The sequence below is a fragment of the Pararge aegeria genome, chromosome 16, assembly GCF_905163445.1.
Source record: "Pararge aegeria chromosome 16, ilParAegt1.1, whole genome shotgun sequence".
In the NCBI taxonomy this organism is placed as follows: domain Eukaryota; kingdom Metazoa; phylum Arthropoda; class Insecta; order Lepidoptera; family Nymphalidae; genus Pararge; species Pararge aegeria.
The window spans coordinates 17,261,186-17,289,083 of record NC_053195.1 but is presented as its reverse complement, the minus strand read 5'-3'; the positions used below and the strand labels follow the sequence as shown (position 1 = coordinate 17,289,083).

The 27,898-nt window shown below is 38.1% G+C and overlaps 1 protein-coding gene across 1 annotated transcript in view; it reads right to left on the bottom strand.

Annotated features, from left to right (window-relative positions):
- Window positions 1-99: 99 nt before the first annotated feature.
- Window positions 100-27,898, bottom strand: part of LOC120630212 (E3 ubiquitin-protein ligase ZNRF1) — a 138,953-nt gene continuing 111,154 nt past the window's right edge. Inside the window, exons 2-4 of the mRNA XM_039899350.1 lie at window positions 7,578-7,673; window positions 5,195-5,300; window positions 100-2,623 (exon numbers count right to left, since the gene is read on the bottom strand). Of these exons, the coding sequence (XP_039755284.1) occupies window positions 2,566-2,623; window positions 5,195-5,300; window positions 7,578-7,673 (260 nt within the window). The 3' untranslated portion in view covers window positions 100-2,565. The remainder of the gene's footprint in view (window positions 2,624-5,194; window positions 5,301-7,577; window positions 7,674-27,898) is intronic.

Below are 27,898 nucleotides of genomic sequence, written 5' to 3'. Positions count from 1 at the left end.
CACCTTAAACATTATGCTTATGATATTCATTTTATTAACTTCCTTCTTCCTTCGATGATGATAGCGCGTGGCGAGAGGTTTAAAAATAAAACAATCTTAGAAAATTTAGAAACAAATCAACTTTATTTATCAAGATGAAAAAGATCAAATCATATTGTTATACATAAGCTACGGCAGATATGTACGCTGCGGCGCACTTACTGCAAAACAGTGACGTCACTACTCGGTATGTCACGTACAACCCGGTGGACAGTACTACCACTCGGTGCCAAGTGTGGGACTTTCTATCTTATTTCGAATCTATAAGTGAAGCAAATAAAAGAGCGCCATCTAGTGAAAGTGTGTTGTATCGCGCTCCCTTAATACGATATAAACTGTAGTTAGCTTCAACACGATCGTCGAATAAGTTATAAGATTGAAGAGAGTAATGTAACGCTTTAAAATCAATGAAATATGAGCCTTGTTGCTTTACTTATAGATTCGAAATTCAGCGACAGGGCTTGTACTATATCACTCACAAAAATAGTGACCACGTGACAAAACCAATAGCGAACCAACGTTGCTCTTTATATTTTTTAAAGCAGCACTTGATTGCAAACTCACCTCTTTATGATGCAGTCTAAGATGGTAGAGAATTAGATACAATCTATTATGGTCGTCGTACTGGAACGCTGAATCTCTCAGCGGCACGTGTTTGTCTGTAGGATGGCAACTAGTCAAGCCTCAACCGGACCAGACCACAGAAAGATTATCTATGATGTTATTGCATCTAGCAATGAAATCGTAACTAATAATATTAGTAGTACTGTACAAGGTTTTATACATAAGATACCAGACAAATTCTACAGTCACAGCAGGATCGCACTAAGAGTCAATTTACTGGATTTGAAGCAAGAAACAAACGTACAGCGCTTACATCTTACGAATACTGTTTAGTTGGTATATGGACATTTGTGTGTGATGCTCTTACATGAAGCATTTTTTTAGTCTTCGTGAGTTGTAAGGGCTTTAAGCATATTTCAGTCGATAATCTCGTCTACACTTGCACGGTTTTCTCTTTAGATCGCGACTTGCGCTTTTCGTGTATTAGATGCAATTGAGCAATTATTTTATGCATTTTTTTTATGCTACTACATGATGGCCCTTGACTGTAGTCTCACCTGCTGGTAAGCGATGTTGCAGTCTAAGATGGTAACGGGCTAACTTGTTAGAGGTAAGGCTGTTATATTAAACCCATCCCCCTAGTCCGTTCCTACACGAATTTGCATGAGTTAGGAATACGAGATGAAAACGCACAGAGATTCTGTAGAGAGTAAGGTTCTTGCCCTCACGAGTTACGAGAGATGAGTTATTTTAAAATGGATACCTTAGTTACAGGCAACACGAGTAAGACATTTTGCTGTGCCGACTTTTCGTCGAACATACAATATCTTCGTCTAGTAGCATCTAGCAATTAGTTTAATATTATTATTTTACTCTTTATTTGTACACAACATCAAGTTAAGGATATATACAAGAAATATCGAGAAATAAGAAATACAAAAGGCGGCCTTTTTGCTTCATGATCTCATGGTCAGATGGACAGCCGTCTTGTTGGTGGAGCTGCGGCCATTTTTTTATTACTTCATTTATTAGGACCCATGTTAAACTGTTGGCCTCGAATAATAATCTCTTTTTTATTTTGATATTATATTATTGATAGTTTTAAGATATAAGATAATAAATGGATAAGAAAGAAAAAACCGAAAAGATTTCAAACCCCGATTCACAAGATATCGGAGTAATTAAATTTGTATAGAGGCGTGCACACAAAGCTACGTGATACACACTGACGACACGTAAATGTAGTGTTACAAGGCCTCTACAAAACATGTGTGGCATGCAATGAAATGGACAGCCAGTTCAGTGCTCATAATAAACACTTGAACGTACAACTGTCAATAAGGACGTCACAAATGGTAGTGACGATTGTGATGACTGTCGTAAAATCTAATCACACTATTTGCAGACATTGACACAGCAAATATCGGCACGACAAAGTTTCCATTTGTGCTGTCTGTTCGTTTCATATCCATTTTAAAATCACCTGCTCCCATCGTTACTGCGCGACGAGCGTGTGGAAGGCGACAAGACGGCTCCGAGTGGGTCCCTATGACGACTGCGTCGGAAAAAATAAAACGTAACGATGTAAAATTTTCAATGATAATATTTCATACAATAATATAATACTCCACCGAGAAATTCCCATTAGCGTTTACTATAATATAATTGTCTTTGTATTTTTTGTTATTTTTGTTTTCATTTTAATTGTAATTCATTAAATGGTAAAACATCTCACTAGCATACGTTTATATTTACAAGGCCCGTGGGCGCAGTCACTTCATTGTATAAAACTATCACTCGCGACAATGGCACTTGTTCGGACACGTTCGGTGGGCCGACGCCACAGTCCGGCTCATGGCGCGTCAGGCCATGGCGTGGCGTCGGGCCATGGCGTGGCGTCAGGCCGCGCCGTGTCGTGAGGCCCGGCGGAGGCCTGGCGAGGCCCGGGGCGATGCGCGCGGCCTAGTCGCCGGGGTGCTCGGGGCACGATCTGTTCACTTCGAACCATTGGTCTATACATCTGGGGATTGAAAACGATACAAGTTAGATGAGTTATACTGTGACCAATTATAAGTGGGCGCTCACACAAATTAACTTAACATTAGCAAAAGTGGCTTAAGGTCATGTTTTGCATTTCGAATATACGCAGTGTACTTTTGTTACGAGCGTAATTATTACCGGCTTTATTTTTCCATTTTTCCTACATCAGTTTCATTCCGTGTTCCTCCCTCTATTTTTCCGTGCAAAACAAGCAAAAATTTACATTTATGATAATAAGAATTAACTTTGCAATGCATTATTATAATGTTATGCAATAATTAGTCTTATCAAATAAGCAAAATCCTTGTTTCTTGCCAACGAATTAAGATATTTGAGGAAAAATACATTTATATATAAAACCTGTTTACTCAGTTTAGGTACCTGCCGTGCAAAGTACCGGCCCATGCCTACGTTTTGATCATCTTATTATGGCTTCTTAAAGATGCTTGAATTAAACAGTGATATCTCAAAACAAATACGGAAGTCAAATACCAAATTCATTTCTTTCATATATACTTACTTAATCTATAAGCATTAGGCACTTGAGAAACTCAGCAGTTGCTCTTTTCCAACATAAACAAAAATATTATAATAACCTTGTTGTGTATGGCGACCCCTATGGTAAGGATATACATGGACAGGCGATATCAAGCGAGTCGCTAGAAGCCACTGGTAACAAGCAGCACAGTTGTATTTGGAACTCCCTACAAAAGACCAACGTCTAACAGTGGACGTCTATTGGTTGATATGCATGATGATGATGCATTAGTTAGTTGTTAATAACCCAGAGAATGAAATAAAGTACAGTTGCTTAATAGTCGCAGCGTTAAAATCTCGTTTTAAACGTTTTATTTATGCGGTGTAGTATTCCCCATTGTTTGCGGTTACTTCTCCAACTCGAGCCGCAAGTAGACAAAGCCTGCGCGGCGCAGCGCCGAAAGTGGGTCGACTGCGTCTTTGTGACGCCTCTGGGAGGATCCTTTGAACGCTTCCACTTGAGCTACGGCTGCATTGTCGCACTTTTTACAAGCCAGCAGGCGCCGTAGACTGCGCCGTTTAGCATAAAGCGTTGCCCACACTGAGGTGGTCGTGGTCAGATGTGGTGGAACTAAGCGGTGGTATATGGACAACTAAACAACACAGAACGCGTTATGTAGATACCCGGACGCATGCCTCGCATTAAATCAAACAAAGCTAAAAGAATAGAGTCTTGCCCTATAACTATTCATACGATTTTGGTATACCTTAGTAACTAATTAAACTTCAGTATAAGACGATTCTGCTAAATAAGGATGAAAAAACTTAAAACCATTATTAATTTATTCTAATTTTAATTATTTATTGTTTTTTTTTTATTTTTTTTTTTAAATCTGAGTGTCTTATATTCATTTTATCTTAATCTCTCAATTTTGTATATGGGTCCCCGACATGAAATAAAATGTTTTTTTTTTAAACTACTTATATATGTACTTGAATACGAAGTAACTGCTACTGTAAGTTTTTTCGAAGGTGTCAAAATATATGTCGTCGAGACTCCTAGACAGCAATAGAAATTGCAAAAAACATTGCAAATGGCAAAGCTGTAAACTGAATAGAATTGAAATCGAATCTTGGGGTCACGTCTCAACGGTTAAGCTCAAGTACGTCAACATTTTCTTAGACAGCACACTGAGATGCTCTCAGGATTAGCGACTGCAAAACTAGGGGCAAAAATTTCCACTTTAATTAACCGCTATGCCGTTTCGATATTCGATGCAAAACTTGTACTTAGGGTACAGGGTGTGTTACCATGATGACCGTTGATGTTGGAACTAAACATCAGCCGCTGGCCTGTTACATCAAGCCGCACGGCCGCCGCGCTATTGTAAACCCCCGTGAGGCGGGCAGATTGCGACCGCCCCGCCCTGGTGAGAGTGGCTTTAAGAAACGCAGAATTTTCTAGAGATTCTACACAATACCGGACTCGTCTGAGTATTTAATGCACGTGAGTAGTTACAGACCTATTTTCGTTTGAGGATAAAATTGCTCTTGGCTGTAATCTGACTGAGCATGCCTATTCTGTATTTCTGTACAAATTAAACTAGTAAGTAAAGTAAGTTGAATTAATCGTCAAACTAGTTGCAAAAGAATGAAGTCACAGGTTCTAATCCCATCGTTTCTAACGTAATTTCGTATCCATTAATATATAGTAAATAATAAATACCTCGTCACGCTCATTGTTAAAACGATGCAGTCTAAAATAGAAATTGACTTACCCGGAAGGGGTAAAAAGAAAACCATACCTTCCTTTATCTTTTGTTAGCCGTCTCACTGAGGCACATGTCTCATAATGATTTTAAAATTCAAATATTCTTTATTCATGTAGGCCTATCACAGGCACTTATGAAGCGTTCATACGTTAACATAATTGTAAGTAATTTGTTATAAAATAATATACAATGGGAGAGAGTGTTTCAAGGCATAGACCGACCATACTGTCCTATAAGGGGTTGCCTCGTGCAGGCAGCGCAGGTTCAAGCGATGATGATGATGATGAACAGTGAAGACGTACCCCTTGTGGTAGATGCAGAGGCAGGGCAGGCGTGCGATGGTGTCCCCGGCGCACAGCTCCTCCAGGCAGATGACGCACTCGCCCTTCGAGTCGCTCAGCACGTCCTCTGTAATCAGCAGGCAGTTCCATTAGCTACACGACTACGTGCGGAGTAAATAAATATACTACGACAATACACACATCGCCATCTATCCCCAAAGTAAGCGTAGCTTGTGTTATGGGTACTAAGATGGCTGATGAATATTTTAATAAATAATATACCTAAATACTTATAATTTACAGAATAACACCCAGACACTGAAAAACATTCAAGTTCATCACGCAGACATTTTCCAGCTGTGGGAATCGAACCCACAGCCATGACTCAGAAAGCAGGGTCGCTGCCCTCTTTGCCAATCGGCCGTCAGGGATGTCAACGCGGTATATAGTACTGCTCAGTCATAAACTTTGTATTTTACTGAATACTTCAATCTAACACATATATGCATTTCAATGTTACAGTAATTTGTATAATGTACTACTTGGACACTAGTGCAAGTCGTATAGCGCAGTAGGACGTCGCCGCTGCAGCTCTGATAGGTGGAATCCTAAACTACACTTAATCTATACTAATAATAAAGCTGATAAGTGCGTTCAAACAAACAGTGTTTGAACGCACTAATCTCTGGAACTATCAGTCAGTTCAGAAAAATCAATTTTGCGTTTGATAGCCTCTTTCTTTTGGGAATGCTACAAGGCCCCGCCAGGTAACGACCTTTAGGATCAGTTTAGACCAAACGGAAAAAAATCTGCATCAATTTCGATACTCATACAATTTTCTACTTAATGCTTTAGATATATCGTCCTATTTTCAATGGAGCTAGTGAATTGCTCTGTCTGAACCGACACTCCAGTCAGTGAGCAACGATGCAACGCGGTGGGTCGTAGAAATAACGTTTGTATGGGACAAATTTCCTACAGCTATGGTTAGTTATACGACATAAGACCGGTAGAACTAGACGAATTCATATGGTGTACAACCATTAAATGTATGCTGCAATTACCTCGAGCTTGTGAGATCCGAGTATAATATAGGCGCAGGTTATTAAAACAACGCACAACTTTTTTCTCAGACGAGACTATTTTGTTTCAGCAACATGTGGAAGCAAACTTTAATCTTAGCTTTAATAACAAAGCGACTGAATTTATTCAACTGCCCGATGTGTTTCTCTGTTTGGATTTTAAGAATATGATGCAAAAAGAAAAGATGTTTTCTTGCTTCTCCTTCTGCTAGGGCAATGCAGCATTCATGCTAATGAAAAACCGTTGTTTCACATATTTCTCTTGTAAATCCATTTTATCGTCTAATCACCTAGAAATATGAGGATAGTAGGTATGGTAGATATAATTATCTCGGGGCGTGGATCTTAGTCCTTCTGGGATTCATATTTTAAAATAAATAACATATAAGGCAGAATGAGTAATGGATATTATGGCAACAGGAAAAAGATTAATCCAAATAATATTACTACAATAATAATACACCCACACGCTCGCGCTTATTTACTTAGACGTGTCAACGTGGCATGTTATTGCAATTAGGGTTGACAACTTTTTTTCAGGTCACTTTTATGTATATGAAAAATAAAGTGACTGTTTGTGTTACTTGTATTTGAATTATTTATTTAAATCGAATACATTTGATTTTGTACAATGTTTCCCGTGTCTTGATTAAGGAAATGTAACTCAGAACGGGTAGCAGTCAACAGCGTCTTCTGTTCTACTACTAGCATAGAATGCAATCAAAAACCTGTCTGCCCATATCGTGGTGATTATTGGCAAACAATCCCAATGGGAGAGGCCTCAAGTCAAGAAATCGACTGTTACAGGCCATTAATGATGTCTGAATTACCTTGTATATTCTCAAATACAAAATTTTTTTATCGACCCCGCCGGATATCGACGGGGTGTTATAATTTTGACGTTCGAAAGGTGAATTAGTCTGATGAAAATCAGTCCAAGATGCCATGCCCACTAAATAATGCCCAATAAACTAAAACCATGATTTGTTTTCTCTGCTCAAGGCCTAGATTGATGAGGAGAGTGAAGTATGAATGAATGAATGAACGAATACACTTTTATTGTACAGCACAGAGAAAATTTACAGAGATACAGATACAATATAACAGCACAATAAGGTAGAAAGTTCAATTTGGCGGCCTTATCGTTAAATAGCGATCTCTTCCAGGCAACCAAAAGCATACAAGAAAATGCTATACGAAATTAGTAGGTGGTACAACAAACATTAGTGAAGTACCCAAGACCTTACCAATTAGTTTTATTAGCTTGTAATTTTTTTTTAATTTTAAATACAATTGATACAGAAGAAAGAAATATTACGCACCGTTATATGAGAGTCTCGGCCTCGTGAGGCACATGACGAGGTGGCACTCGATGTCGTCGGGCAGCACGAACTTGCTGCACACGGGACATTTGATTCCTGCAACGGACAGACGGCACAAGTTAATAACAAGACATTCAATATTTTTCTTTTTAAATAATAATTCTAAATCTTTAATTTAGAATAAATCACATAATTTGTCATTGACAATATTAACTTAAGACCTATTTTAGTATTCTTAAAAATACTTGCGCCCCCTGATGAGCATTGTTCAAGTAGTCCAGAGAGGACTGTGTAGTCTATAATTAATAAAGTCGTCGCTCAATTTACACACTTTCCACACTTGCTGAAAAATGTACTAAAAATTAGTTCGTCTCACATCATCCAATTACGGTAGATTCACTTCAAAAAAGCTAAGGTAAAGCAAACTACTTTTATATGAGTATATAAATCACGAGGTTTTGGGTTCGATTCCAGGGTCAAGCAAAACATTGATGCACGAAATTAACATGTGGGTAAACAATGTTTCAACCCCGTGCCTCGCAGAGCAGGTTAAACCATTCGGTTCCATTTACGAGTATTATTGCTAGCTATAATAACAGCGCTAGATAATCTAAGCTCAAAATCAGTTTCTTCTGTAAGAGAGAACTATGCCCAGCTGTGGGATATCCGTTATAAGCTGAGATAGTTGTTTAACACCGCGACCCTGCCGTAGTCTGCGATGAACTACAAATTCCTTATTGCTTGTATAACAATGGGTTTAATATAACACAATCCATTAATGTGCTTCAGCCGACAGCCTTTGTTACATTAACCTTGAAAGTGTCCAGAAAAACGAAATGAATTACAAATATAATATCGTTTCTCATATACAGTCGCTATAAGACTGATGTGAAAGGCATATACTAATTTCGGCATCGACGGTAGGAGAGCCGTAGCTTATTGGTGAAAGCGCTCAGGCCGCGATTGCCCGAGAGTCGCAGGTTCAAACCCTGTCGGTTCCGAAAATTTTTATATGCATTATAAATTTATAAAAAATAATAACATTTATGGTTAACAGATTCATCACTATCATCAAAAATTAAAGCCCACTCATCATCATATAAACCCATTACCGTCCCACTACGGGGTACGGGTCTCCTCCCACGAAGGACCACTGAGTAAACCCAAAAGCAGTTTGGAAGTTTAGTTCAATACTCCAAGCTCGGTGCCGATAGTAACGAACTCTGATCAATGTGGTGTAGTGGCCCGGGAAAGATATAAAAGCCTAGAATGCCTCGTTGATCATAATGTTAAAACTGAATTCGGCCCTCGGTTAAGCAACGTTTACCGCGTCATAATCATTGATCATCACGGGTTTGCTCCAGAATGAGAAGGGTTTAGGCCGTAGTCCACCACGCTGGCCCGGTGCGGAATGGTAGATTCCATGCACGCCCTTGAGAACATTATGGAGAGCTCTCAGGGCTAAGGTTTTCTGATGATGTTTTCCTTCACCGTTATATGATGTATCCAAGTGCAGATTGGAAGACTTGGGGGGAATCGGACTCGGTCTCGCCGAAATCCCTTTAAATGTGAGACTAGGAACTTATACAGGCAAAGGTATTTTTGTTTACCAAATTAAAATACGCCTTTAAAACGTTTCTTTAAAGCTTTGCAATAATATTTATGTATTGCATTTTCCTGTTTCAAACGAGTCCTAGTCGGAGGAAAATCACGAAACATATTATTTTCGTAATTACCATAACACTATGTCACTAAGAGCTACTCGTAAGTACCTAATTACAGCATTTAAGTTTATGTAATACTCTAAGATAATAATACGCTTTTTGATTAGCCTACTTATAATTTTTTTAAATATTCTGAATTTCTCTGGTCCGGTCTTGTGGGGGCTTCGGTCGTGGCTAGTTACCACTCTACCGACAAAGCCGTGCCGCTAAGTGATTTAGCGTTCCTGTACGATGTCCCTTAGAAACCAATTAGGGATATGGGTTTCATATAACTGCCATACGTACTACCTAGCAGATTTTTCAGCTACCATTCTAGACTACTTCATCACTTACCACCAGATGGGAATGCAGTCAAGGGCTAACTTGTAGTGAAAAAAATTAGACTGACGTGGATCGTATGTAAACCGAGGCCAAGCGAAGCTTTAAACTGTACTTTGTTAAAAGTTAACTGGGATTTTTAATCCCAGCCGAATCCTATAATTTGATGCCAACTGAAACGTAAAAGACACAACAAATAAAATCCTGACAATATCCCTGCAGCCGCTCTGAATATCCCCCCACTTTTCACAGAATAAGAGACTTGTTAGTAAGTTAGCCATAAAGCAAATTTCGAAGTAAGGCCAACTGAACTCCCGTGCTAACTATTCGGATCTGTAAAATGTTTAATCTCCAAAAGAATGAATGCCCAACATTGGCTAAGATTATAAAACAGCATTTTGGTATTCCTAAACATATAAAAAATACCGCATAAAAAATAGCTTAACCAAAAAAACTGTAACCTTGGAGAAACTCAAGTAAAAAGTTTTTTTTTTTTAGATAGCCCATGGACAAAATACCTCTAAATAAGGTATGTTTGAAAGCCCAGACCACAATTTTATAACGATTTTTTTTTGAATTTTGACAATCTCCTCAATACCTACTTCCAATTTTTTTTATCACTTCTAATTTAATTGAGTCTTAAACAACTTATTCACTTTACTAGATCAATTAGAAATCTTAAATTATAAAAAAAAATTGCTTTTACACACGTACATAACGATTTCGATCAGTTTTTATAACACCATTGTAAGCGATCAGATTTCATTGAACGGAAGTGTATTTGTCATACCCATAACATGGAAACGTTTGTCAAGTCTGAATGTACCTACTCTATATTCATAAGCCGCGGGGTGCAGCAGTGGCCCGGCGCGCGGGGCGGGGCGGTTGGAATCCGTTTTCCCCAACAAAAGCCACAACTTGATACAAATTCCCCATGACAATTGCGATGTATACAAACGTTTTGATACATGTATTCAACTCTGATGATATATTTTCATATCAAGTCATACTTGCCTCGGCCCACTACAGGGCACGGGTCTCCCCCCACAATGAGAAGGGTTTGGGGCGTAGTCCACAACGGTCGCACAGTGCGTACTGGTGGACTTCATAGGCCTTTGAGAACATTATGGAAAATTCTCAAGCATGCAGGTTTTTTCGCGTTGTTTTGTGACAAGTGACATTGTAATTGCTTATAGCGCACATAACTTAGAAAAGTTAAAGGTACATGCTTAGTCCTAACCGGTATAACTAAATTTTCTAAAGCTTACATATTGTGAGCAGAAACATATTTATAACTAGCAGTTTCCGTGACTTCGTGTTAGATTCAGTAGCTATCTCAGAATGAATCAGCCTTGAGCACTCTTTGCGCCTGATATAATGACCACGCTGGGCAGAGATTTGGTGACCGCAGGACCACAGAGAACGCTGATGCCCGTTCTCTGTTATTTTATTTTAGTCATCTTGTACGACACCCACGCGACGGGTCGAGGAGTGATGACGACAACTGTATTCTTATCTGCCGTCTGCAAATGTCACTTACATATAAATATGCTATAAACTATGCCATCTATGAAATAAAAATATGATAGAGAACCCGAAGAGAGTTAACAAAAAAAGCGCTTTTAAATATATGGAACATGGCTTCAAACTTTTCCAAGATAAGTATTTAAGTTTGCTCTCGACATTTTACTTCGCAACAGTCTGCAACTTCCAACTTACAAGTGCAAAAGTAAACGGCTAAACTACTGTTGCCACGTTAGGTAACTACTCGCTACCTGTAATTACCTGAAAGAATGAAATTTGTTAAATGCTAGTCTATATACGTTCAAGAACTAAGAACGTGGCCTATTTATTATATAAAAAGGATTCCTAAGCGTTCCGTAAAATAATGTGTGTTATATGGTAATAAATCAAACATTAATTTAAATATTGATTTTTAAAGTGAATGTGAGTGATATTTTGACTCCAACTTTCTTTCCGTTACTAATCGAAATTTGATTATGTAGAAGGCAGTGTCCAAAGGTTTGGGCTCATAGTTGTTTTGAATAAATAAAATACCAGGATACCAGAAGAACCTGTGTGTAGAATTAATGTTGTGAAGTAAAAAAATAGCAAAGGTCGCCCCAGACACCTACCGTTCTATTAAATACTTCCGTGAAATAACAACGTTTTCTACGGAAAGAGCTATTACTTCCTGTCCGGAAACGTATACCGCACCCGCAGTTGACACATATCGCAATGATTTCCGTGGAGACGCATGTTATGTAGGGAAAAGTAATACAGCGGTGATATAATCTGCTCGCACGTGCCAAACTTTAAAGTGGGAGATGGACATGGTCTGTATAAGAACCAGTTGCAGAAGTAACTCAAAGAATCTCGAAGCTATCATGGGCGGGCGGGCAATCAAGTCTTAAGATGCTGAAATGTTTACTCTGCATCTAACCTAAACGTAACGTAGCGTTAGCGGACCTTCCACGAGGTATATTGACAATATAAAACTAGTTATATAGTTGGTTAATAATTAAAAATGCACAGGAACCATTTACAGTGCAAGTAAAGAAAAGTAATAATTAAACAACCAGAATAAAAAAACTAACTTTTAAACCCATGTGGATGCACGAAGTGAAGATGAAGACAACATCGAGCGAGTCGCTGGGAGCCGCTGGAAACAAGCGATTCAGGATCGTGGATTTTGGAACTCCCTACAAAAGACCTATGTCCAGCAGTGGACGTCAATCGGTTGAATTGATGATGAAGATGGTCAGATGTACGAGACGCTAAATCTTGTATGGCGATTATTCTTAAAAAGCCTATATATATATCACATGATGGTCAAAACCACAAGAAACACCAAAGTCGATAAAGGACAAAAAGGTGTACATCAACTTAGCGAAACCTTCTTTTGGCAAAACAAGATGATTCACTTTTTTATTTTAAAACAAGTGTTAAATCGCAGACCGAGAGAGGTTTAAGTGTTATTTCAGGCGAGTCACATGATGTTAGTTGAATTCAAACGAATCCATTTCACTGAAAGGCCGTAAGGTTTTATGGCATTCCGTAAAACCAGTGCGTGAATTTCAGTTAAAGTATTCAACATTCAGTCAGCACCACTCTACGATAGTACATTAAACTGGATTCGTTCGCAAACACCCAGCAGTGCACGTTTAAATAATTCACTTCAATTGTAAATAGTACTTGATAGTCAACACAAATTCAATTGGTAGAGTTAAACAGATTTAAAAATACAAACATTGATACTCAAATGTGTTTATTATGTAAATAAATGTTAATGTTGATAAATAATTATTTTCCAACTGAAAGTAAAAAAAATAGCATGTGGCAGTAAAGTGGGTTTATTCTTATGGAACACACAAACTCAGGTTTTACGTAAGTTAAATATAATAAATTAATAAGTAACTTTACTTCTATAAGCAGGATATGTTTTTAAGAGAGACCTACACACAGCTGAATATAGGTATAATTGTTTTTAGAAAAAAATCTCAAGATATCTGAACGTATTAAAACTGCACCATTCTCAACTCTCACCATTGTCAGGCTGGTAATGTCTTTCAGCTGAGGGCTCACCTCGTCTCCTAGAGAATAATAAAAATGAGGACGATTACTATCACAAGCATGTGTCGTACGTTCGTGGACACAGCCAACTTCCATACACTGTGGAGCGCTGGTTAGGTGTTTAGAATTATTTTGACAAAAACCCGTATATCTAAAAATGATTGTCCCGATCCGAAGTCGAATATGCTGAAGACTAGACTAACAAGGCAGGTAGGGAACCTGCAATTGATGTCTGTCATTTCATGTACATAACATAGACGCCTTCATATTTGCGCTAAGATCTACGACACGTTGGGAAATTCAAATCCTTGTAGACCTTAATATTCCACATTAGACAGATAATGATCTCCAATAAGATGTTTTTAAATTTCACGTATACAATTGATAGAAATATTGCTTTTTGGTTTGATTTTACAATCGTCAGATAACCTGCCAAAGGAATAAATCTAATAGGTACTAGTTTCTATATCAGCTGCCATACGCCAAATTTAATTCTCAGTTAAAGATCATTAAGCCGTGGTAACCGCAGAAGTTATCACGATCCCTCAGTCTCCCGCGGATATCGTACATGACGACTAAGAAAAAATAACGGAGAGCGGGCAACAGTGCCCACTGCGCTACTACTAACATATACTACGATTACCTACCCGTCTGCTCCACTGGGTGGAGTGGTATTATGCTCAAACCCGTTGAGAGAGGGTTTTAGCTCTTAAGTGGACTGTTATATTGATGATGAAAGATCATTTGGCGATTAAAAAAACATGATATTCCAGAATGCTAACTGTACTGTTCTTAACTTGGCTGTCAATCCTGCCAATCGGTTCCGGCATCATCAACTGCCGCATAGCCTGCAGAAGTTGCAGGGAGAAGGGCGAACATCCCGATATGCTGGAAGTGTATTGTGCGATGTGTGATGAGTGCAAGGAACGGAGGAGGGAGTGGCTGGAAGGCAGGCCGAGTTTACTGAGAGTTGAAAACAGCGAGGATTACATGACAAATTATGGTCAACAGGATTTACAAGGTACTTAAAACTCAGTTTAACTAAAGCTATTAACATCATTTCCTCAGTCACTTATACTTGGTTAATTTCCAGATGATTGTCCAACAACGCCTGTGGACGAGCCCTGCGATTCACCACAACTTCTAACGCAAAGAGTTACTACTACAACATCGACTACAACTCCGACTACTACTACAACACGTAAACCATGCCCTCCTAGACCTTGCATTACATCTACTAGATCGCCGTGCCCTGGCATAACGTGTCCCATACCCATGGCTATACCAATATGTCAAATGTGTCCTATGCCAATGACACCATCTACTGAGAGTTCTTCTACGACGGAGCCAGCTGTGAGGGCGTTAGCAGGAGTATCGTCTGCTACATCAGGTTTATATTTTTATCTTGGTGTACCAAAGAAGTTGTTGAAACAGTTACAATTATCTGGATCATAAAAATAAATAATCTAGTAAAGATGCCAAGGTGACTATTTATTTTTAAATCTTTATGCCAAACTGATTATACGTCATCATTATCTTATTCTTGATCTAGAATGAATGAATGAATACACTTTTATTGTACACCACATAAACATAACAAATTAAAAGTAAAAATTTAACAAAAGGTATACAATTTGGCGGCCTTATCGCTACATAGCAATCTCTTCCAGGCAACCAAAGGCGTTAAAAACAGCTCAAGAAGAGAGGTAGGTTTCATCTGTTCCTGGGCCTGTCCCAACCGAGCTCACTCCAGAAGCTTAGCAGGCTGCCCAGGTTGCCGGCTGGTCATCATCATCATCATCATCATCACTTCAATCGATTGACGACCACTGCTGGACTTCTGAATTCCAAAATTAGCCTCTAACGGCTCCCAGCGACTCCTTTTATGTTGCCTGTCCACCTGGGGGCCGACCAACGCTGCGTTTACCGGTGCGGGGTCGCCATTCCAGCACCTTGGGTTACCAGTGACACTAGGAGAACAAGCTAGTAACAACAATCTATTCATACTGGGTGCATCAAACATCCAATTACACAGCTCGATGGCGTCGTTTGATTGCACACCTTAACATGGATTTGACAAGCTTGTGTACCTACTTGCCTCGTTTGGCCGGTGAAGCAAGACAGTCATAAACAATTTGCTTAGTCAATCGGTCTTCTCCATTATATGACCTTTAAATTGCATTTGCATTTGTGTCTTTAATATAGATGCGTTAATAACAAACAAGCGTTAGTTATGATATTTCTAATCCCTACTAATATTATAAATGTGAATGTAAGTTTGTTTGTTAAGCTTTCATGCAAAAACTACTAAACCGATCATCACGAAACTTTGTACACATATATATATATATTCCAGAAGGTATTAGAAGTAATATTGAATTGCTTTTTATCACGAAATTAAGCTCAGTTCTCTTGGCGAAAGTGTTTGACGATTTTAAACCAGGCTTAGCTATCCTAAATACAAAAAGTGCTACCACATTTATAAGGCACATGTCTTTCGAAAAACAAAAACAAAAGCGGACGAAGTCGCGGGCAACAGCTAGTAGTTTATAAAAGTAAAACTAGAAAGAAGTACAACTAATTCTTTGTATCTATCTACGTATAAATAACTTTTTCTGGAGTTTAAAGCCGTGAAATTATTTAGGTTTCTGTATCATTGTTAAATAAGTGGGATATAATTAACTTGGTTTTAAACCCCCAACGCAAAAACAACAGAGTGAATAAGTTTTACGTTTCTGTGTCTGTGTGTGTGTGTGTGTGTGTGCGTTTGCGTTTATGTGTATGTATATGGATATTAATTGGAAGGGCTTGAATAGTAGAATAATGTACATTATATTGAAAGTCGGAAGTTTATACAATTTTAAATTTATCACCTTTAAATGAGGTGAAGCAAATAAAATGTAAAATGTTATACAATAATTATTTATACGCTCATTGTCACGTACATAATACATAGATAATAGAATATAATCAATATTTCTAATTACAACATCTCAAGTATAATATTTTGAAATCATTGTTTTTTAGAGTTAAAGACTTTAAGAACTATTGAACTACGCATTCCACGTAGATATTAAAATTTTGAGTCTATAATATGTTTATTTTATGAAACTTCAAAACAATTATTGTTTGTTTCATGAAAATATTTACTTTATTCCACTTTAAATACCATTCACCCCCACCACAAGGTTGCCCGCCCGTTTCCACGGCAATCATTTCTGTATGTAATAACATAACTTGCATGTTTAACATCTCACGCTATGTTCTTTTATAAGAGGTATGGATTAAGTCAACCCGTTACCATAACATAGCATCTGCACTAACAAGCACGTGAGATTGCATTCAAAGGCTGACTTATAGTGGAATAAATAAAAACATAAAATATTGCTCGCCGTTTTACAGTAAAGAGCGGTTTAAAGCTTGCAAATATATACCTCTTTAAATAAAAAGTAAAGGCTGTTTTATCGGCACTTGCATTAAAAAGGGGCACGCTAATCGGCCCGTGAACCTCGGTGACATCGGTGTAGAGACATGAAAGCACACGGTTTTGAAAACCTCCCTATTTTGAAGTTCGTAAAATGTGAATGTAAAGTAGCGGGTTTTATAGCCCCGGCATAAAACCGCGGGGGCTATAAACCCAGCTAGCCTAGATACTGTTATCATTACAACCAGTATCGATTGCCGGCTCTGGGCGGCACTCAACAAGTGTTCGCGTGTGTCTAAACGCCTCCGCCGCCCTCCGATCGAGAGCAGCGGATGTTTGAGTACACACATACATTCCTGTCAAGAGGCGACCTCCCTGAAGCTGCGGTTACGCTGTTGTTTTGAGCGGCAGGTCCCAAGTTCGGTTCACGGCAGGGACAATCAGGGAATTTAAAATTTCTGATTTTTTTCTGGTCTGGTGGGAGGCTTTGGAGGTGGCTCCCTACCGGTACGACGTCGTGTAGAAACCGATTAGAGGTATGGGTTTAATATAACTGCTAACTGGTTGGCTCGTTACCAACTTAGACTGCATCATCAATCACCATCAGGTGATTTTACAGTCAGGGTTCGCTTATTGGAATAAAAACAAAAAAGTCAGTTCATCGGGCGATGGACAAAATTATGCTTAGAGAAAGGTACATCTCTACGTGATAAAATTGGAAACGATTAAGGCGAGTTATAATAATACAGTCTTGCCTAGAAGAAGGCTATTCACTTTTAATTCGGAGGTACTCACATTATATATAACAATGTGGTCAGGAAGACTGAAGTCGGAAGGCCATTCCAAATATTTGCAGTGCGTAGACACGAGGACGCACAGCGCTTTATCCGTGGAATATCAATTGCATGAGGATCCAGATCCTAACGCTGCCCGCGGTTCCATGGTAGAAAGGTAGAAGGGACCATGGTAGCAACGTGTATTTATTCAATACAAAAATAAGCTATGACACTCTCTTTCATAAACTATAAATATTCAAAATCAATTTATCACCTCAGTCGGTTGTTCCGTTGCTGCGTGAAAGAACAAGCATACAATAGAAAAATAGAAATTCAACAGATTTGTGGAGCTAAAAGTGGCGAGAGGCGGGGCACATAGCTCGAAGTTCAAATGGCCGCGGATGGTTGCAAATTGGTGTGATATTGTGTTGTAATAAAATTATATTATGTCCGACTGTACATAGTGAGATAATAGCACTACCTGCGGATTAGGATCTATTATTTGTAAAAAGGCATTCGTGAACGTTATTCCAAGATCCTTGAGATAAAATCTACATCCAAACGTAGGTTCGTCTAATAAATATTAAATAATGTACAAGCGACTGGATTGTAAAACATTAATCTGGTTTCAAATACCATATTAACTTTATTAATCACTTTTATAATTATAACTGACAGGTATAAGATATATAATATTGATAACAAATAAATAGTAATTATTCATTTTTATATTATGTTAATTGAAAAAAAAAAAAAATGCGAGTGCTAATTATTTGTTATACTTAATACTACCTGTTTTATAGATCGCATCCTAAAGATTTTTTCAAAGAATTTAAGCCGTTCTTTAAAAAAATCTTTCCAAGTTGTATGTCGGTAGGTGTAGTTATGGTACGTGGTCAAGCGTACCCATACGTGGCCGGAGTACTTAATGGATAATTAGCAGCCGGCTATGGCGGTGCCATAACGTCCGTTTACCTTGCGAGCCTTCTTTGGAGCCAAGGTGAATTCCGAATGGGCTTGCTACAGTCTGTTTGAATAGAAATAATAATATTTTTCTCCTTCTCATTGGATATTTCTGTCTCAATTCTGTGATATATCACGTAAATATCACGTACCACGTTCCCAGATAAAGTGTACAATTTCAGACTGAGTTATACTGAGTGGGAATAACATATGATATTATTTTATAGTAATAACTGACGGACCAAGCCGATGGCCAACCTAATGGTAAGTCGAAGCCTACATCGCCTTTAAACAGAGCAACGCTACGCAAGGTATGCATTGGCACACGTCCTGCAAAGTGGTGTCCTGTGTGCATTAATCTGAAGCGTAAGTGTTAAACCTCATGGCATCCAAGACTGCCTCGAGCTCTGTCACAAAAAGTTCTTTAATATCTACTATATATATACATAAAGAAAATTAAGCTTAATTTGCTTTCCTTCATTCCGAAACCGGAGCTGAATGCCCACAATTATTTTAAGCCGGTTTCGCTTAACAATTATTCATTGTAAAGTCAACATCTCCTGAGGATGTTCCGGTTTCGGAGCGATACGTACGTACGTACATTGCCGAGAATCTGTTTGGTGTGGAGTATAAAGATTGAAGAAATTATAAGTAACATCATACAGATTCTCCTGCTTTTCGTGGAGTATAGCAAATTAAGCTTAATTTTCATAATATATCATGGAATTCCGCGAAGTAACGCCTTTACATTTATCACGGCTGTTCGCATATCTAAATAATTAAACAAATGTTTTTTTAATACTTCGAAAGCAATTTAGCACATAACTTAACGTATTAAAAATGCTCATTTTGGATTACATGATACATCCCACCGAGGGGGTCGAAAATTTGGCAAAACTACTTCATGTATTTATTAAATGTTCGTGTATTTATTCTAAAAATCATATACTCTAAAACCAACACTTGGTGGGACGGGTAAAAAAGCACAGTATAAAATGTAAATCTAGGATTGTTTACATAGTTGGTAATGTCTATACAAACGCGGTTATCGTAAGTTCTAGACTTTTTGTCGAGTACCTTGGAACACCAGCCCCATAACGGCGACCAGTAAATCATGCTCATGAGATCAAGTCGAGTTTTTGTCAAGTTATCATGTATAACTTTAATACAATTTAATCATTGTAAAACAAAACATTAATCTGTATAAAAAAAAGTGGATATAAACAATGGACTTACTAGAAATGGTCATAAATTAGTGATATCAGCATATCGTCTTAGGAAAGTACAGAAAACCTTTGTGGGGCTGAGTATATGCTTTTATAACATGATACCGAAAGTATTATTAAATTTACCATTACATAAGTTTAAAGAATGTATAAAAACACATTTAATACATAGAGGTTACTACACTATTGATGAATTTCTTAATGACAAGGTTGCCTGGAAGCAAGCCGTTCCGCTTTCATCTCACACAAGATAGAACAAAGATTGTTAAATTGTAAAACGATGTTGGAAAAGAGCAACTGCTGAGTTTCTTGCCGGCTTCTTCTTGGTAGAATCTGCCTTCCGAACCGGTGGTGGAGTCACTACAAACACACATACTTGACGTTTCAAAAGTGCTTATATTAGGCCTACTTGAAATAAATGAATTTTAATTTTTTTTACAAGGCATATTAAGTCTATTTTACAGTGACGATGACGCTTGCAAGGTTCAGGACCCTGATTCTTTTAATACGTTTAAACCTTAACACCATCCGTCAATGCAGCCTGGCAGAAGGTTTTTTTAATAATTATTTAGCTTTTTTTAGTCTCGCATGAATACTTATAACTTAATATGAACACACTAACATAATAAATAACACACGCTCCATTTCCTTATAGGTAATGAACCTATTTCAGTTTTCCACGTTTTAGATGCAGTTCGTATAAGTTCGTGTCAGATGCAACCATCATTTCGTTTTCATACAATTTATCGCACTTATTAAGTTTTTTGTGACTATTTTTTTTTTTTTAATTTTATATTAATTTCACCAGAAATCTAACTAATTGGATAGGAAGCGGTGATAGCCCAGTGGGTGGGACTTCGGTTTCACTTTCGAGGGGGCGAGTTCAAATCCAAGAACACACCTTTAGGTTTTCTAAGTTATGTGCGTTCTACGGCCTTTACCCCTTCTACCATCCGTGTACTGTAGCGGCCTTGTAATGGTTTGATATGATATTGATGATGATGAATAATTGGAATTTTAAAGGTACATTTTATAGCCAATAATTGCTGAAGTTCGCTTGTGGTACTCACTCATTGTAAGGCAATTCTACTTACATTTATATCATTAAAGAATTCAAGCATATAAATACCTTTCTGGTTCTGACTAAAGATACTTGCGGAAGACTTTACAAATTAGCTTGTACGTATACGGAAGAGAACCAGCGAAAAATCAGCATACCTATTCATAAACCACGACAAAAGAATCAGCAAAGATATGAATGCGCGTGGATAATCAATATTAAATCACATTCGCTAATCAACATTTGTCACTGATTACCCGCGAGCTGTGTCCGCCATACCTCACTCTGTACAACAGACCATAGACTACGTCTGCGTATTTTGTTTATGGCCGTGTAGGCGACAGGTTGATGGATGTTTAATTAATGTTTTATTTTACGCCATTTTACTGAATCATCATCGTCATCATTCTTAGTGTCCCGCACATGCGTCTTGGTTCTTAAGTTCACCTGCGTAAGTATACCTGCGAAGTTCGATTCCCAGGTCGGTCCGAGAATTGTTAAGTAAAAGTATTGAAATTATTTAATTTTGGTAATTTGCGGTATCCATTTCCGTGCCTCGCAGAGCACGTCAAACGTCAAACGCCCCGTTTTACTTAATGTTAATTGTCGTCAAAGCCCACGAACCCGTGGTAGGTCTACACCATCAGACTAAAATTCTTTGAGCAGGGCGACTTTTGCAATGCAGCTGCGATCTTAGTAAGGCTTTATATTAAAAGATCCAAGCTGATGCCCGAATCTTGGTCAGCATTGAATTTCGGGTTTTTTCATAAAAAAATTCTATATCCATTTCCTGGAAGTAAGCTATCAATGTGCATAAATTCTCTTAAAAACAGATTTGCGGTTGATACATTAACAAACAAACAGACACACACACAATTTATTATAATAAAATGGTTAAGTCACGGTTAGGACAGTGTCTGAGGTGAGCTTGTTTTGAGACTGCGACGTTACCTTCAGTCCTTATCCTAAATATGAACTACAGAGTCTTTAGTTTGATCATCATTATGAGCCCATCACCCACCCACTACAGGGTACGAGTCTCTTCACAAAATGAGAAGAGCTTAGACCGTAGTCCACAACCCTAGCCAAGTGCGGATTGGTAGACTTCACATGCCTTTCAGAACATTCTGGAGAATTCTCTCACCGTTGAAGTATTAGGATTAAGACACATATAACTCTGAAAAGTAATAAAGAAGTGCGTGATGGATATGGAACTCGATCGTCGAAAGTGAAGCCAAAGTCTTGACCACCGCTGTAGATACTGTAGAAATCAGATAATATTTACCATATAAAATCCTTCTGGGAGGCCGCCGGAGCTGTGGCCCGTAGGCCGCCGAGTCGGGCTCCGAGTCGGGCACGCAGGTCCCTATGATGATCCCCATCATAACACTAAACCTCACTTCGCAGTCCACGTCCGGATGAACATAACACAATAGTCCACTATTAACACTTTTAATTAACGCATCGAATTATCATTTAATAAAGTAGGTTTCTATGTGGATGCAAATAGGGATTTCGGTTAATATATAACTGTTAATTGCCTAACTTATTTTGCGTTCAAAAAAAACGCGTCTAATTTTATAAAACCTATGACTTTTCTTATTAAAAAATATGTGATGTGCGTAAGTCTAAGTAAAATACATATGGAAACGAAAAGTGCATGCTACAATTTTTCTGTTATGCTTTAAACCTGCATAAAAATCATGTGCGTCAGTCTTAGCAGCTCAATACTGTTACACTTTACACATGAGGGCACGAAAACCGTACGCCACTATTATTTTCTTTTTTCTAATTTCATAAAGAAATAAAAAATAAAACTTGGCGCACGCTCGTCACGGCCGAACAAATACAACTGGCTACTGGTACTGGGTAGAGGCCACCGTTCACCACCAGTCAATCGACTCTGTCACATTTGGCACGCGAGCTGTGACGTCTCGCCGGTAAATGTGCGTCACCTGACACTAGGGTTGGCACAGGTCTGAGGAAATCGAACAAAAAACCTTCCTGAAAGATTTATACGAAAAATAGGAACGAGGAAAACAAAAAGGCACATATTTAGTCGGAAACAAAACAGCTTGCATATTTAGCATTCATACTTGCTTTGAATTCTAAGGTACCGGGAAGCAGTGTAGTTTATATTATTGCCTTTTATATTTTTCTTGGTTTGCAGTTATTCTTTCTTCAGAGTGGTACTAAAAATATGTAACTTATAAATTATATCATTCAATTAATAATATTTTTTATTCCAAGTAGGCACCGGTTCAAAATGCCGAATCTACTGAAGCCAGTCTGAAACTCAGCAAATTGTATGTATATATTACTATATATACATACAATTTCATCAACATCTTTGAGTTCATGTACAGAATCACTCATACTATTGTATGTACTAATGTACATAAACAATGAAGAACAGAAAGCATTAAAAAAATAAGGTTAACTTTGATTTAAAGGTTTTTCATTGGTTTTGGTAACTTCGCTTGTATAAATAAAACAGAAATCTTAATTATAAACTTAAGTGGCAACCCTGTACAGGGCCAGAGCAATAACACGCTCCGAGATACAGCAAGTCGCCTTTAATGCGTCGGTAATAAGATCTAAATTATGTTATAATATAAAGAGTGACTTCCGCGGCGCCTGCTCTAAGGGTAACGACTGTGGCTGGCTCGGGGCTCACTGTCGGACGTGTCAACATGCGAGGCTGACGAGTTAAGAATAGATGGTAGTTGCTACAAATGGACATTGTTCTCTATAGCCCTACAACTTCAGGTGAACGCTCACAGAAGTTAAATACTAAGTACTTCCAGTACGTTAGTAATTTGTATCGTAACTGTATGGAAATAAAATATAGGGATTTTCAACAAGATAGATCCCCTTAAGACTTAATTATGTCGGTCTTAATTTTAGTTCCTTCCATATAGAAACAGGCGTAATCCATATCGATGATATGAAATTGTGTTAGAAAGTTGTTACCAAATAACCGGTTAAACCTCTGTTGACAAACGAGACTCAATGTCTATTTAAGTTTGGTGTCATCAGTCCTGTTGGTACCACCGGTTAGGTGTCACAATTTATTATTTTAGACATTAAAATAATTACAGCTATTCACACTTTCTAAATAAATATCCACCGAGTTAGAGTATAAGCACATGGCTTTTTTCAACATTTTATTGATTATTGACTAAAAATTAAACGGTTTGTTACAATTAAAAAACTCTACATTACTTTCTAAGATTAACGCTTTTAATGCCAGAAAATCGAAATCTATAGGAAGCGAGTGTTAAAATCCGAAATAACATGCCTTACCTCCTTTCTTAAATTATTTATATCCCCACCTCGTTTTACCCCTTTCATCAATGGACTCTCTCTGAACGAGAGATTTCGCCTGAAGTCCCCGCGCTGGGCAGACGGGTTGGAGATCACAGTAATTGGTAGTAATAGGACGCTGCTGCCCGTGCATTGTTATAAAAATGCTAAACTTGCTCCTAGACCCATAAGTTTCATTAAGTTGATCTTCTGAACGTCTCTAACCGTAAACTCTCCAATAAAATGTGAGAAATCGTCAAATTAGCATCTATTTTCGCGTAAGCTAATTACATGTACGCGGGTGTACCGTCCAAGCGGATTAACATCACATGTTCGGCGAATTTAATACGATTACTGTAATTAGATTGAACTAGCCTCAGAGTGGTACGGTACGTAGCGACGGTGGCTGTATGTATGTAGTAAAAGCCAGGTTTACTACCCCAACTCATAAGTATACGTAGGAACTGCAACGGCTGGTGAGCATGTTCGACTGCGATCACAATGTCCTGGGTTCGGTCCACCTTTTGGGTTTTCTATCAAGAAATTTCACCCCCGAGCACTGTCGCTCCTGCGTCTGACCGTTTTGGTCGTGTCGGAGCTGCCATCGGACTATTAGAGTGAGAGAACCAAGAGTTCACCTGTGTTTGCGAAAACCCTTGTGCACTATAATATCTTTCGCTTTAGTTACAAAATCTCTCTGAATCGATCTCTTTTTCTGAGTCGTCCCCGGTTTCGATTTCCGACTATGGTCAGTTTGAAAAATTATCTTCAAATTGGCATAGGTATGATGATAGAGGCAGAGATAGAGGGTCGGGTGGAACTGCCTCGTTGGTTCTATTGGCTATAATTCGTTTTTGCTTAAAGAAACAAAAAGAAAACGTGGAAAATTTAGGTGAAAGTGTACCTCGATTAAGAGACGTAGTTAGGCGTAAGGATCGCGTGCCGCAAATCTTTCCAACGCTCAGACAATTACGGTCGCCACTAGAGGTCGCCCTTGAGTTAATAATCGAGGGTACCAATAGAATAAACATTAGCTCGATTGTTAGTGGACACGAAACTAACATTCCGGCCCTTAGACACACACTCGCACACACACACACACACATTTTATATTCATAACTCAATTCAATTCACATACACATTTTAATTATTTCTATAAAAATATGGTGGACCAAAACAGTAAATTTATGTTATTTCGTCGATTTCAACACAAAGATAATAAGTAAGGACATCTAACAATGTTGTTGAAACGAATGTATTATTAACATAGAAAGTAATAATTTTTCTATTCTAATATTTATTTATGGTATAGAGAAATGTGGTACATAAATGATCTAGCCGCCCAATACGTTTATTGTTTGGGGGAAGTTGTATCTGATTGCTGTTTGTTTTACCGTCGATATTGACCCTTCAGCCGCGTCATAGCCCAGAGGTCTAAACAAACGAAATCGTGTAACTTTCAGCTAACATTTGTTCGTGGAAATAAATAAAACAACCTTTTTTTGTAATCACGGACTGACATGTTTTTGATGTCAAAATAAAGCAAACCAACAATATTAGTAAAACAAAAAAATGTTATGCGCACTGCACACGCAATACCAATGAAACTGAAGATGCCTTTTACCATCAGCCTCATCATCAGATTACCAAGGATTACATGGCTAAGGTTAAGGCTTTTGCATAAGGGGCAGTGTTGTGTTTGTGCAGTTGTTTTTATGCATTTTTCTTTTCTTTTTTTTTATATTAATAGCGGGCAAACGGACAAGTGGGTCACCTGATGATAAGTGATCACCGCCACCCATAAACATCAGCAGCACCAGAGGTGCCACCGATGCGTTGCCGGCTTTTAAGGAATTTGTTTATCCGCCCCTTGAATAACCCCAGATTGTATTTTTGAGGAAACACATCAGATGGGAGATTGTTCCATAATTTGCAAGTGCGCGGTAGAAATGATCTGGTATTTCGAACAGGCATCCAGATGATGATTTCTACGGCGTGAGGTGCGCTCAGAGAACAGGGAAGGAGGTATCAACGCAAACGACTCTTCGGAACACTCTCCATTATAGAGTCGATAGAACACACAAAGGGAGCTAACATCTCTTCGGTGCCCCAGGGACTCCAAACTGCAAGTCAATTTGGGATTGTCAACAAGTCGAACTGCCCGCTTTTGTATCCGATCAAATGGAAGGAGTTGGTAAAGAGGTGCATCAGCCCAAAGATGCGAGCAGTACTCCAAGTGACGTCTTACTTGCGCTTTATAGTCTATGCTTTGACGCAAAGTAACGTTTTGCTTATGTTATCATCACGGATTCTTAAGAAGCATAGTCAAGTAGAATTAGGATTAAAAGTTCACAAACTAAAACCCGGCAAAAGAGAAATATAATTTAATAATGGAAAACTAAAACTGGGCTTCAAGTTGAACCATCATAAATACACTGTTATACATATATTTAACATTTCGTAGTCAAGTAGGTACAACAATATTTCGATTGTGAAACGTGTATAGAAGAAGTAAAGGGGCTAGGTGAAACCGACCAAAACGTTTGTGCCCAAGTTTGTCCTGATTACTTCCTTGTTTCCCCTCGATATTGTCAAACGATCGGATTAGAAGGCCCGTGTAACCGAGAGTCTTTTTTTCTGGTTTCATTTAGACGATGTATTTCCTCGTACTTTTGCTACATTCGGTTAATTTGCGAGCAACTTACCTCTACAGCTCATCGGTTTACGGAAACGCATTGAATCCAAAGGGCTCATAGATTCCTATTTCACCAATTGGATTATTGTTGTGCTCACTTCTAGCAACCTCTCACTACTTAGATGGTAGCGCAATGTGTTCACGGGTTCGTTTTCTAAAAATACTCTTTAAATGGCTCCCAAATGGAGGTTCCAAACTTGAAATGGTATTGTTCTTGGTTATGATTGTTAGTAATTAAGTGTAAAGACCATCTAATTGGTCCCAACTAAATTTAATAAGAAGAAGTTACAAAGCCCCAGCGCCCTCTAGTGGCAAACCTATGTAATGTAATCAAATTGCACCACTTCTTTGAAGTAAAACAAATCCAAGAAACTAACACAACTGATGCGAACAAGCATAAAACCGTATTTAAATAAATACAACGCTACGATACGATTGTTTACTGGTAAACCAAGCACCTCTCTCTTTGCGACGAAGGTTAGTAATTAAGGAAGAAAGTGACAAAGGTAAGAACTTTGTGAACCGGAATTTTCCCTTTTTGTTTTTGCTTAAAATAATGGAGATAATGTATCTTAATTTACCAAAAAAATGTCTAGAGCGGAAAGAAATAGCACGGTAACGTTTTCTGGAAAAAGAGATAACAGAAGTTAATCAAGCTTGCTAATCCTCTACTCACCGGGGAAGGGACATTTTTATAAATCGACCCTTACATTTATTTCATGAATCGAATTTTAAATAAATTGTAGAGATCAGTCCTACGAAATATGTCTACACGTATTTATTGATACTGGTTACCTTTACTGATAACATTTTTTTATTATTTTAACAAAAAAGAGCTTTTATTGTAAAGTAGGGTTACCTGCGACTTCGTCGTCGTCGTCGTCGTCGTCGTCTTATTTATGCTAGCGTACCTATAAAAACCCTTAATCTATTTTATTGAAAACTATACAGATTTTAATGCCCCATGTTAAAAAACATAGGATTTTTATACAAAACGAAACTCTTTCTTAGCGGATATTAACATCGTAAAATGAGCCTACGACCGATACAGGCACGGATACTAAAGTTTGAAAATATGGATTTTTTCTTAATAAAACAGCACAAAAATATTGGACTCTTTAAATACAGTCTTTGAACCCCATTTAGGTAATTTTCATTTTAGGGGAGATTTCACATATTTTTTTTGTTGAAATAATTATTTCATATTTTTCTATTTCTCTCAGAAGAGATGAGTCTTTATTTTAAGGTCGCATAGG